The sequence below is a fragment of the Danio rerio genome, chromosome 20 (genome assembly GCF_049306965.1).
Source record: "Danio rerio strain Tuebingen ecotype United States chromosome 20, GRCz12tu, whole genome shotgun sequence".
Classification (NCBI taxonomy): Eukaryota; Metazoa; Chordata; class Actinopteri; order Cypriniformes; family Danionidae; genus Danio; species Danio rerio.
In genome coordinates, this window is record NC_133195.1 from 56,810,080 (window position 1) to 56,822,751 (window position 12,672).

Consider the following 12,672-nt stretch of genomic DNA (forward strand, 5'->3'; position numbering starts at 1 on the left):
TTTAGACTCTCTGTGTTTGATTTTCTTTTTTATATACATGATTGTGCCGTCAAACTGCTGTATAAGCTCAATATCACACAAGTAGCAGTGCCATATGGCTGTATATCAGCACTGATGGGACACTAAAGAACTTGGCCTGTGGCCTCGTGCCAACGCACGCCTCCCACCAGTGCTGATATACAGCCATATTGCACTGCTACACGTGTGGTATTGCTCATAGATGTATATAAAGATAGATATCAGTGGTCCCACACTCAATTCCTGGAGACCCACAGCTCTGTTTAGTTCAGCTCACACACCACCTCCAACTCACACCTACTTAGCAGTCTCTAGTGGTCTTAAACACCTTGATTAGTTTGATCAGCTGTATTTGATGAGGGTTGGAACAAAACTGTGCAGAGCTGCAGCCCTCAAGGAATCCAGATTAATATATATATATATAATTTATTTGTATTTATTTATTTAATTATGTTTTATGGTAAATTTTACAAGTATTATAATAAAAAACATGGTGTCCAAATGGTTAGCACTGTGGCCTCACAGCAAGAAGGTTACTGGTTCGAGTCTCGGCTAGGTCAGTGGTCATTTCTGTGTGGAGTTTGCATGTTCTCCCCGTGTTGGCGTGGGTTTCCTCTGGGTGCTCCGGTTTCCCCCACAGTCCAAACACATGCGCTATAGGGGAATTGGGTAAGCTAAATTAGCCATAGCGTATGTGTGTGAATGAGTGCGTATGGGTGTTTCCCAGTGTTGGGTTGTTGCTGGAAGGGCATCCGCTGCGTAAAACATATGCTGGATTAGTTGGCGGTTCATTCTGCTGTGGCGACCCCTAATAAATAAAGGGACTAAGCCGAAACGAAAATAAATGAATGCTGAAATTATAAACTAATTAAAAGAAAAAAACACTCTTTATATTTGACAAGAATTCTATGTAATTTTGAGATGTTTAAAGAGTTTTTAAAGTCAGATATGAATGCTAGTAATCTAATAAGATCCATATTGTTATGTTTGACTAAGAATACTGTGTTTTCAGAAATGCTGACGTTCAGAAAAGAAGTTTTAACGTGAGTGTCTCACTGAGGCTGCTGAGCTGCCGGATGACGTTGGCCAGAGAGATGTTGGTCACACACTCCAGTTCATTCTTAATGCTGTGAGGAAGAGCCGTGTGGCACAGATGACGAGGCTCAATACTGCGCTTGACCAGCGGCATCCTGAACGCTGACGCACACACCTGACAAACACAGAGAGATACGGCAGATGAGACAACCATCACCCAATCGAATCACAGAACAGCTTTACAGGTAAATGAAAATCTTCATCATTATTTCTCTCTCTAGGGAGGCACTTTTTTTTCTTGGGCAATCGAGAGAGTGATGAAACAGCTTTTAATAATATATAAGCAAAGACATAATGCTTACCACAACAACCAAAACAACCACATGCGCAGTTCACACACACACACACACACACGGCAGAATTCCTTCACTGCTGACGTTACGATTTGTTACAATGTTGCAATTTCTCATTACGGAACATTGTCGGAACTCATTTTGACAGTTAGGAAGTACATTCAAATTCAAATACAGTACATTACGCAGCTACAGGCTGCATCGGAAATCGAATATTTCCACCTTATATAGTGCTGTTATGGTCACCAGTAGTGTTGCGCTTGCAGGCTGCTGGAGAACACTCCCTGTCATTCTACCGAACTACAAATCCCATCATGCCCTTCAGTCACACACCTGTTTTCATTCACCTCCTGATTACACACAGCTAAAGCTTATCAGGACTAACTACTTGGACTATATAGACCTTTTTCATGGCTGCTGCATGGAGGGCGCCATAGCGACCAGCGTCTTTTGGTAGAATGCTAAAAACTTCCGTTTACAGCGTGTACAACTGGTAACTTGCGCTCCGAAAATGGGTTTCAATAACGTTTTTAATGGATAACAGAGTGTTTTTGTGACACACAACTTAGAGATGTGTCTGTTAAAGCCGTTATAATCTGTCACATGTGGTTCAAGTCCGTCAGAAATACGAGAAAAACGTTCTCCTAGTTCACGTGTCTGCTGTCAGAAATACAGTGTGTGTGCGATCCCGGCCTGTCAGCTGCTAGCTCAGCGGCTCTTTAACACACACACACAGAGAGAGAGAGAGAGAGAGAGAGAGAGAGAGAGAGAGAGCAAACCAGAGTACTGGCATGAAGCTTAACAGGTATGAAAGTCGTGCAATTTACACAAATGAGCAATAAAAGTCTGTTATTGATCCTCTGCTGCTGATTTGCTGTTCATTCTAGTCGCGAGCCGTTTGTGTTTTATTTCGTGTGTTGTTTTCACCACGGTTTGTGTTTTTCTGTCATTTGGAAATGACACTAGCCTTTATTTCCACTTTGTCACAGTTATTAAATCAGTGTGTCAGTGGCACAGTACAGGCTACGTGTGTGTGTCAAACATTATGCTGAACTACATTAGTTTGGGCTGGTTATATATGTGAAATAAAGAGAAAATGTTGACTTTAGCGATGACGAGGCTTCATCTAAACTGCAGAAGATGCCGTCTGACGAGGGGGAAACGCCTCACAGCAGCTGTTTTCCATCCTATTAGATCGCATTTCTGTAAATGATCAGTCCAGGAGATGCTGCTGATGGACAACAGTATTAGTTCAAAGAGGATAAAAGCAGGTAAAATAGATTAAAACTTTGTTTCAAAGCTGTCCAAATGTGACTGTTTACACGCATCAGCTGCCGACCGGAAGTTCTTCGCATTCTCCTTGCGCATACACGCAAAGCATAATGGGTAATTTTGCGTTCCAAGAAAAAGGTCTATACACACCACTCACACACATCCATGTGTCTTGTTTTCTCAGTAGTGAGCATTACAAAGCATTTCCTGTATTGTCTAGCTGTGTTTTGACCGTTGTTTTCATATGCTTATGTTTGTTTTGCTGCCTGCCACAACCATTCATCTGTTTACCAATTACCCTGCAGAACAGTATATGAGCTGAGTAGTATGTCTGAATTCATAGAATGTGTAAAAACAGTATGCAAGAAGTACCCCCGGATGACCAACTACTTTTGGGGCGACTCTGTAGTGCGCATCCAATGGGCGCTACGTCTATTCATGAATGGGAGTGAAGCGATGCGGGTAGGTCATGTGATCATGACAAACAGCGGATGTAGTATGTTCCAATTCCATTCATACTACATAGAGCACACTTTTCTATGGGTTGTTTAGTACATTCAAATTTAAGAGTAGTGCCTGCTTGAGTTGTAGACTATTTCAGACGCAGCCGAAGTGTTCTCGTTTTAACCCTGTGTGACCCTGTGACCTATTTTAACTTAATAAATATATGCAATTTTGAGATGTTTTAAGTGTCTTATATAAATGCTGATATTTAACCGCTAAAGTGTGACTGAGACATCTGTATTGTTAAAATAACACTTCATATCAGAGGGTACTTAATGAAAATATTATTTATTCATGGTTTTGATGTTCAATCATTTTCATGCCAGTTTAGGTCTGCTGTAGTATTCATTTTATATGATTATTGAATTGGCGAGGCAGTGGCGCAGTAGGTAGTGCTGTTGCCTCACAGCAAGAAGGTCACTGGTTTGAGCCTCGGCTCAGTTGGCGTTTCTGTGTGGAGTTTGCATGTTCTCCCTGCCTTCGCGTGGGTTTCCTCCGGGTGCTCCGGTTTCCCCCACAGTCCAAAGACATGCAGTACAGTTGAATTGGGTAGGCTAAATTGTCTGTAGTGTATGAGTGTGTGTGTGTGGATGTTTCCCAGAGATGGGTTGCGGCTGGAAGGGCATCCGCTGCGTAAAAACTTGCTGGATAAGTTGGCAGTTCATTCCGCTGTGGCGACCCCGGATTAATAAAGGGACTAAGCCGACAAGAAAATGAATGATTATTGAATTTATTTATGTTCGCAATAAGCTTTATTTTTTATATTTAATTTTTTTTCATTTCAATTTAAGCAGAATCCTGAACGCTCACCAGCATAAAAACACCTGAGAAACGCAGAGAGAGACACGTCTGATATCACAGAAACAAATGATCACACAGTAAAACTGGTAAATTGCTGTAAAATTACAGAACTACTTCACCGTTAAATTCACACACAGCAAAATTACAGCAATTTACTGCTGATGCTACGATTTGTTACAATGTTGCAATTTCTCATTCCGGAACATTGGCGGAACTCATTTTGACAGTTGGGAAGTACATTCAAATTCAAATATAATACATTACATGGCTACAGAGTTCTAATTTTGACCCCTGTGTGACCTCGTGTGACCTTTTGACCCCATCACTCTTGTTACACTTTCTCATTACGGAAAAAAACTGCCTGAAGTCATTTTCACACATGAGCTCTTCATGGTAATTTACCGGTAGTTTTCCAGAAAAGTCTGTACAGTATGTGTGAAAGCGAGACAGAAAGACAGACGTGCAGCTGTGAGGATCAGTGTTGTGCAGCTGCTGGATGCGCTCAAGCAGAAATAATCACATTAACACACACACTTCTACATTCATTCATTCACAACAACATCACTGTTCATCGTGTGTGAACAGACATATAAGCTTCACTGTGTCCACTAACACAGCCTACTCTTTTCCTCAAGAAAAACACACACAAGCACACACTCATAAACACACATATAAACTGACACAGATACATTTATAAGATTATATTAGATTTACCTTAGATAATATTTTGTGATTTTGGCATAATATATTTATTAGATTAATATTAACCTCGTCATTGTCTTAATATAAACATATATCATAGAGTAAAATATGATTTTTTTTAAAAAGCACCATATTACTATTATTTTGTATCTTTTTTTTTACTATAAATTTAATTAATATTATATTATAAATTATATACATTACATATACACTGCCTGGCCACTTTAATAGGTACACCCTACTAGTACCAGGTTGGACCCCTTTTGCCTTCAGAACTACCTTAATCAATTGTGGCATGGATTCATCCATGATGCCAATCTCCCGTTTCACCACATCGCAAATTTGCTCTATTGGATTGAGCTCTGGGGACTGTGGAGGCCATTTGAGTACAGTGAACTCATTGTCATGTTCAAGAAACCAGTCTGAGATGATTGAGCTTTATGACATGCTGCGTTATCCTGCTGGAAGTAGCCATCAGAAGATGGAGACACTGTGCTCATAAAGGGATGGACATGGTCAGCAGCAATACTCAGGTAGGCTGTGGCGTTGATGCTCAACTGGTACTAATGAACCCAAAGAAAATCTCCCCCACACCATTACACCACCACCACCAGCCTGAACCGCTGATACAAGGCAGGATGATCCATGCTTTCATGATGTTGAGGCCAAATTCTGACCCGAGCATCCGAATGTGTCAGCAGAAATGGAGACTCATCAAAGCAGGCAACGTTTCTCCAATCTTCTATTGTGCAGTTTTGGTGAGTCTGTGTGAATTGTAGCCTCAGTTTCCTGTTCTTAGCTGACAGGAGCGGCACCCGGTGTGCTCTTCTGCTGCTGTAGTCCATCCACCTCAAGGTTGGACGTGTTGTGTGTTCAGAGATGCTCTTCTGCAGAGCTCGGTTGTAGCGAGTGCTTATTTGAGTTACTGTTGCCTTTCTATCAGCTGGAGCCAGTCTGGCCACTCTCCTCTGGAATCAACAAGGCATTTGCGCCCACAGAACTGCCGCTCACTGGATATTTCCTCTTTGTTGGACCATTCTCTGTAAACCCTAGAGATGGTTGTGCGTGAAAATCCCAGTAGATCAGCAGTTTCTGAAATACTCAGAGCAGCCCGTCTGGCAGCAACAACCATGCCACGTTTAAAGTCTTTTAAATCCCTTTTCTTCCCCATTCTGATGCTCAGTTTGAACTGCAGCAGATCCTCCTGACCATGTCTACATGCCTAAATGCATTGAGTTGCTGCCATGTGATTGACTGATTAGAAATCTGCATTATTGAGCAGTTGGACAGGTGTACCTAATAAAGTGGCCGGCAAGTACATTAATAATATTAGTAAAATATTATACTTCAGTTTGCGAGAATGCTTATTTAAATGATCTCAGAAATGCCTTTTGCAGAGGTCGTCTCATGTTCTGTCAAGCTGAACGTTGGGTCAAAAAAGAGTATTTGTGGCAGATCTCACGCCTGCTTCCTCCATCACACACATTAAACTCTGAACACTGAAGTGCATTGCATTCTGGGATACAGTCTGCCATCCAGTGCATTTACATCTGGCAGTTATCCAGGGTGATGAATGCTGCATTTAATGCACATATCAAATCAACTCATGCATTTACACAAAGAGTGAAAATGATGACCGCAGCACAATCTGTATATAGCAGAAGCACTGCTGAACACACCGCTGCCATAGACTAGATCAGAGCAGTGTGTGCGTGTGTGTGTGCTCCAGAAAAGCTCGTCTGGCTCTTTTGTTTCCATCTGAGAATCTCAGGAGACTCTAATGGAAAGCAGCTGTTGGGCCGATCACATCTGCAGGCCTCCTGCGCTCTGATTGGCTCAAGCTGAGCTGGCCGCTCTCTGACTGGCTGCCGCAGAAGGGCTCCGCTTACTGTGATTGGCCTCCGTCTTTATGCAAAGCAGCGGTGTTGGTTTAGCGCAAATCAAATCACACTGACACCCACACATGAGGACACTGGAACACTTTCAGCTCCACAGAATGTGATACTGCAGAGTTTTTAGCTTCACAAAATATAAAACTGGAGTGTTTTCAGCGTTTCTTAAAGACGCAGACGTCACAACAACTGCTACAAAGACCTGTTAAAGGGTCAGTCCACCCCAAAATTGGGACAAAAGATGTACTCAGTATTAACTATACCTCAAGTGGTTAAAAAACTTTATTAGTTTCTTTAAAATGTTGAACAAAAAAAGAAGATATTTTGAAGAATGTTAGAAACCTGTAACCATTGACTTCCATAATAGAAGAAAATATAAACCTGTAACTATTGACTTCCATTATAGAAGAAAATATAAACCTGTAACCATTGACTTCCATAATAGAAGAAAATATAAACCTGTAACCATTGACTTCCATAATAGAAGAAAATATAAACCTGTAACTATTGACTTCCATAATAGAAGAAAATATAAACCTGTAACTATTGACTTCCATAATAGAAGAAAATATAAACCTGTAACCATTGACTTCCATAATAGAAGAAAATATAAACCTGTAACCATTGACTTCCATAATAGAAGAAAATATAAACCTGTAACCATTGACTTCCATAATAGAAGAAAATATAAACCTGTAACCATTGACTTCCATAATAGAAGAAAATATAAACCTGTAACCATTGACTTCCATAATAGAAGAAAATATAAACCTGTAACCATTGACTTCCATAATAGAAGAAAATATAAACCTGTAACCATTGACTTCCATAATAGAAGAAAATATAAACCTGTAACCATTGACTTCCATAATAGAAGAAAATATAAACCTGTAACCATTGACTTCCATAATAGAAGAAAATATAAACCTGTAACCATTGACTTCCATAATAGAAGAAAATATAAACCTGTAACTATTGACTTCCATAATAGAAGAAAATATAAACCTGTAACCATTGACTTCCATAATAGAAGAAAATATAAACCTGTAACCATTGACTTCCATAATAGAAGAAAATATAAACCTGTAACCATTGACTTCCATAATAGAAGAAAATATAAACCTGTAACCATTGACTTCCATAATAGGAAAAACAAATACTATGGAAGTCAATGGTTACAGGTTTATATTTTCTTCTGTGTTCAACAGTGTATGTGTATCTATGTGTATGTAAAAATGTGTGTGTGTGTGTGTGTGTGTGTGTGTGTGTTTACAAGCATTTTTGTGTGCTAATTTGTTGCATTGTATTCATTCATTCACTCATTTATTTTTCTTCTGCTTACTTAGTCTCTTTATTAATCAGGGCTTGCCACAGAAGAATGAACCGCCAACCTATCCAGCGTATGTTTTACACAGGGGATGCCCTTCCATCCACAACCCAGTACTGGGAAACACCCATACACACTCTTTCACACACACACACACACACACACAAACACAGTGTTTGTTTGGACAGCCAGGACTCGAACCAGTGACCTTCTTGCTGTGAGACCACAGTGCTAACCACTGAGCCACCATGTCGCCATTGCATTGCATTGTAAATGTTTAATCTGACATAAAAATGTAGGATAAATGACAAGCATAGTTACTTATGTAGAAACAGAAAGGGCGTTAACTTGTTAACAAAGGTTCAGGTCACTGGTTCGAGTCCCGGCTGGGTCAGTTGGTGTTTCTGTGTGGAGTTTGCATGTTCTCCCCGTGTTGGTGTGGGTTTCCTTCAGGTGCTCCGGTTTCCTCCATAGTCCAAACACATGCGCTATAGGGGAATTGAACTAAATTGAAAGCAGTGTATGAGTGTGAATGAGTGTGTATGGGTGTTTCCCAGTGATAATTTGCAGCTGAAAGGGCATCCTCTGTGTAAAACATATGCTGGTTGCTGTGACGACCCCCAAATGAATGAAAATTAAGATCAGATATTGCCATTACAGTAATTCAGAGTCTGTCGCTACACACGATTTGTACATTTGTGTGTGTGTGCGCTGTGACCTTCACACTCGTGTGTCGAGTGACTGAACCTGCATGAATAAATGAGGAGCAGAGACTGATGACATCCCAGAGTGCACTGCTCTTATCTCCCTCTGTACAGGCCACACTGGACATCAATGCACTATACACACACATGCACACACAGAAATGCGTACAAACACACATGAGCACACTAGAACACACATGCAGACATACACATGCTGACACGCTCTTACACAACAAAATACACACACTTTGACACACTCAAAAACTCTCATACACACACACACACACACACACACACACACGCACGCACACACTGCTACGATCAGAAAAAACACACATTGACACACTCACACACACATAAACACAACACACACTTTGACAAACTCACACACACACACACACAAATGTGGATGATGTATGGAGAAGACACTGTCGACTCACAGCAACAACACCATTGCTCCAACCTCCTATCTGGCTGTTTCTGTGCGGAGTTTCTATGTTCTCCCCATGTTCACGTGGGTTTCCCCCAGGTTCCCCGGTTTACTCCCACCATCCAAAAACACCATAGCCAATCATCTAAACCAAATTATCACCCAAGATAATCGTTATTTACACTTCTTACACGGCGACAAGCAGGGGAGTTCTCGAGACCTACCTGAGTTTCCTGCTTCTAGCAGGAAATATGTTCATTTGGAGCAGTTTTATTGTAAATAAACAGTTAAATGGTAAGCAATATGTTTTAAAATTAGTATTAACAAAAGAAAAATGAATAGTGTACATTAGCAGCAAATACATTGTTACGACTGGGTGGAGTGGCAGAGGACAACAGGTTTATTCAATGTCAGGCAAGCAGTGGTCATCAGGTGCAAACGGGTATGTATAGACAGTCCAGAATCGTAGTTGATATAAACAGGCAAAAGGTCGAAAGGCAGGCGGCTAAACAGGATAACTAGGATACAAGGCTAGGGTCTAGACACGGAGAAACAAGACATGTCACACTGGGAAAACAAGACTCGGCACCTGGAAGCGTGAATGAGTGGCTTATGAATGGGGTGATATCAGTCTGTGACAAGGTTTAGCTGGCGGTGATTGCAATCAGGATAGATGAATGAGCAGGCGTGCGTGTCTGGGAGCAGTGCATGTATGAATGTGTAGTCCTGGGGAATGCGGAAATGTAGTCCTGAGAGTTCGTCTGAGAACCAGCGATCTCTGGAAAGTGATCACTGGTTGTGTGTAGGGTTGTAACAATATACCGGTATGACGGTCTACCTCGATTTGAACGTGCACGATTATCATACCATGAACAATTGCTTATCAACGGTTTTAACCCTTAAAGACCGAGACAGCCGTCCGCGGCTAAAAATAAGTATTGCTCTTAAATGTTTAATAACTTTTGATCCGCTGATCCGATTCATACAATTCAAAGATTGGCATAAAGAAGAGAATCTCAGCTTTCCAGTGCTGTATCACATACATTATACACGCGGACTTTCAGAGGCTCCGGAATCAGTGCGGTTACGTCATCAAAATTTGACAACGCTGATTTGACAAAGAAACGCTCGTCACTGTGTCTCCGGACAAACCAGACATGATACATTGATGCATTGTCCCTCCTCCATGCCCAGATTGGTTCAAACTCGCTATATCACAACCAATAAGCATAGGTTTCGCTTTTGTTTGTGGACCAACACTGAGCTTTTTGAACAACACGGAATAAGAGATAGGCATACATTAATGCACGGCTAAATAAAACGCAAAAAAAAAAGTTTTGCATGAAATAATTCTCATACTAAGTACTTTTGCATGCACAGCAGCACAGAAACATGACAAAACAGTGACACAGCAAAGACCAACTGCTGCTCTTGCTGTTTTCAAAAGACGCAAATGAAGGTGCAGCTGTTTGTCTGCATTGCAGACAACCACATCCAAATCCATATCCACAGACAACCATATCCATGCTGGCACATAAAACCTAAGGATGTTCCATATTGAATCTAGTTTCGTTATGTAACTATTTATAGTATAGTAAATATTTATATCTATTTTTTACTGAGGATTTGCACCATGTTTATTTGGACTTTATTTGGACTTTGACACATTATTTATTATTTTCTTATTTTTTTATTTGTTCATTGTAAGTGGTGTTGTTTATAGTAACTGAAAATATATTATTTGGAAAAAGTCAAATTTACTTCACTGTTCTATTATTTTGTAACATTTGTAACATACCGTATACCGCGAAACCGTCAAACCGTGGTATTGTTTTAGACGATTATCATACCGTAAAAAATTCATACCGTTACAACCCTAGTTGTGTGACATACAGCAAACAGTTCAGCTTATTAAAATGAAAAGCTATTACAATTAAACAGAATTACGCTATCAACCTCATTAGCCGTTTCTCCACTGTATAACTTACACACTCTGATTAAAGAGCAACGAATGAGTCTCTCATTTATTTAGATTTTTTATTACATTAAATAAGAGGTGTCACTTTAAAAATACACACATTTAATGTTATAATGAAAGCATTCGACTGCTTTCCATACTTTTTATGCTCATTTAAGATGAAATTAGTTGTGTTTGGGAAAAAACACACCAACATCGACATCCTTATATGTTATTATTAATAATTATGTGTGTATGTTTGTTTAAAGACGCACCCAAAAGCCAGACTTTCTTTCCGCTTCAAATCACGTGTACAGAATCCGTTTGGGAAACAGCGTCTGTTTATCACTATGGAGCGCGTCAGCTGACAGACATGCACCATTATATGACTGTTTTGAGGATTGTATAGGATGGGCGACAGCACCTGTAATCTAAAGGAAATGTAATCGCGCCGTTTTTAATATTTATATATATATATATATATATATAAATGTTTTCTTGTTTTCATTCCTAAACAAAGTGAAAGCACAGAACAGACTCGCGTTTAAGAGCAAGGGGCGACCCCTAATGGTTCGGTGGTATCGGCTGCATAAAGGGAGGCTCGACTGTTCAGAGAAAGACTGAAAATCTGGTAGAAATACAGGAAAATACATGTACGGGATGATAGCGAGATAGAACTGTAAAATACGGCAGAATCACGGGAAAAATGGGAGGGTTGACAGGTATGTTATTACCTGCTCTTCACACACAAAGTAGGCCTGCCTGAAACTTTAAATGAGAAAAGACTCAATAATATATTGGACAGATCCTCTCAACGCACTGATTTCTTCCCTTTGAGCTGCTGTTTTGGAAGTGTCCGCATACTAGAGGGCTGCGCGATGTGTCTCCGATGCATCAAGGTAGAGGTCTGCCATCCCGCGGCTGTCCCGCGGGCGCTGCGGGACCCGACCAGATTTCTACGGCGCGGGTATAAATTTCTGAATAAATTGCGGGAGCGGTCGGTAACGGGTTTAGCTTGGGACGGGAGCGGGCCGTCTAGCAATATCGTTCCTGACTCCCGAGTGAGCATGCGTATGTGTGTGTGTAAATGAAATTGCGCGATGCTTTGTTTAGCTTGTTTGTTGCTGTGTGTGTGTGTGTATGTGTGCACACGTGCGAATGAGAGAGAGAGAGCTTTGTCTGTGTGTGTGTGTGCTTGGTGCTGTGTGTGTGTGTTTATACGGACAGCTTGTTATAGGCTGTCTGTACTGTATAGCTGGGTGGTTTTCGGTTTTGTTCTCCCCCCGCTCTTAAGCGGGATCGGGCGCGGCGGGTAGAAAACGGGGCGGGCCGGGCAGCGGGACAACAAGTGCTTAATATAAGCGGGAGCGATCGGGTTCGGGCTAAAACCTGGCGGGTGCGGGCGGGAGCGGGATTCAAAATTTCGTCCCACGCAGATCTCTACATCAGGATCAAGCGCTTCATTCATGCACCAGCTGCGCAGACGTGACATTCGTCGCTCCATAAAATTATTCTCTCATCCTTCCGACTGAGTTTATTCCTTCGAGGGGAATAGTTTCAGTGCTGTGAATAGTTTGTAAAGCCTGACTCATTGTGGTCAAAGTAGTTGATTAAATTAATAAAAGTGAAACTGACGGGGGCGAAGCAGTGGCACAGTAGGTAGTACTGTCGCCTCAC

General features: G+C 41.0%; 1 protein-coding gene across 2 annotated transcripts in view; it reads right to left on the bottom strand.

Moving 5' to 3' along the window:
- wasf1 (WASP family member 1) overlaps positions 1–12,672 on the bottom strand; it is a 79,022-nt gene that overhangs the window by 32,638 nt on the left and 33,712 nt on the right. For both annotated transcript variants that reach the window (XM_073933798.1, XM_073933797.1), the window contains exon 2: positions 1,075–1,228. In XM_073933798.1, coding sequence (XP_073789899.1) covers positions 1,075–1,207 — 133 coding nt within the window. In that variant the 5' untranslated portion in view covers positions 1,208–1,228. The remainder of the gene's footprint in view (positions 1–1,074; positions 1,229–12,672) is intronic.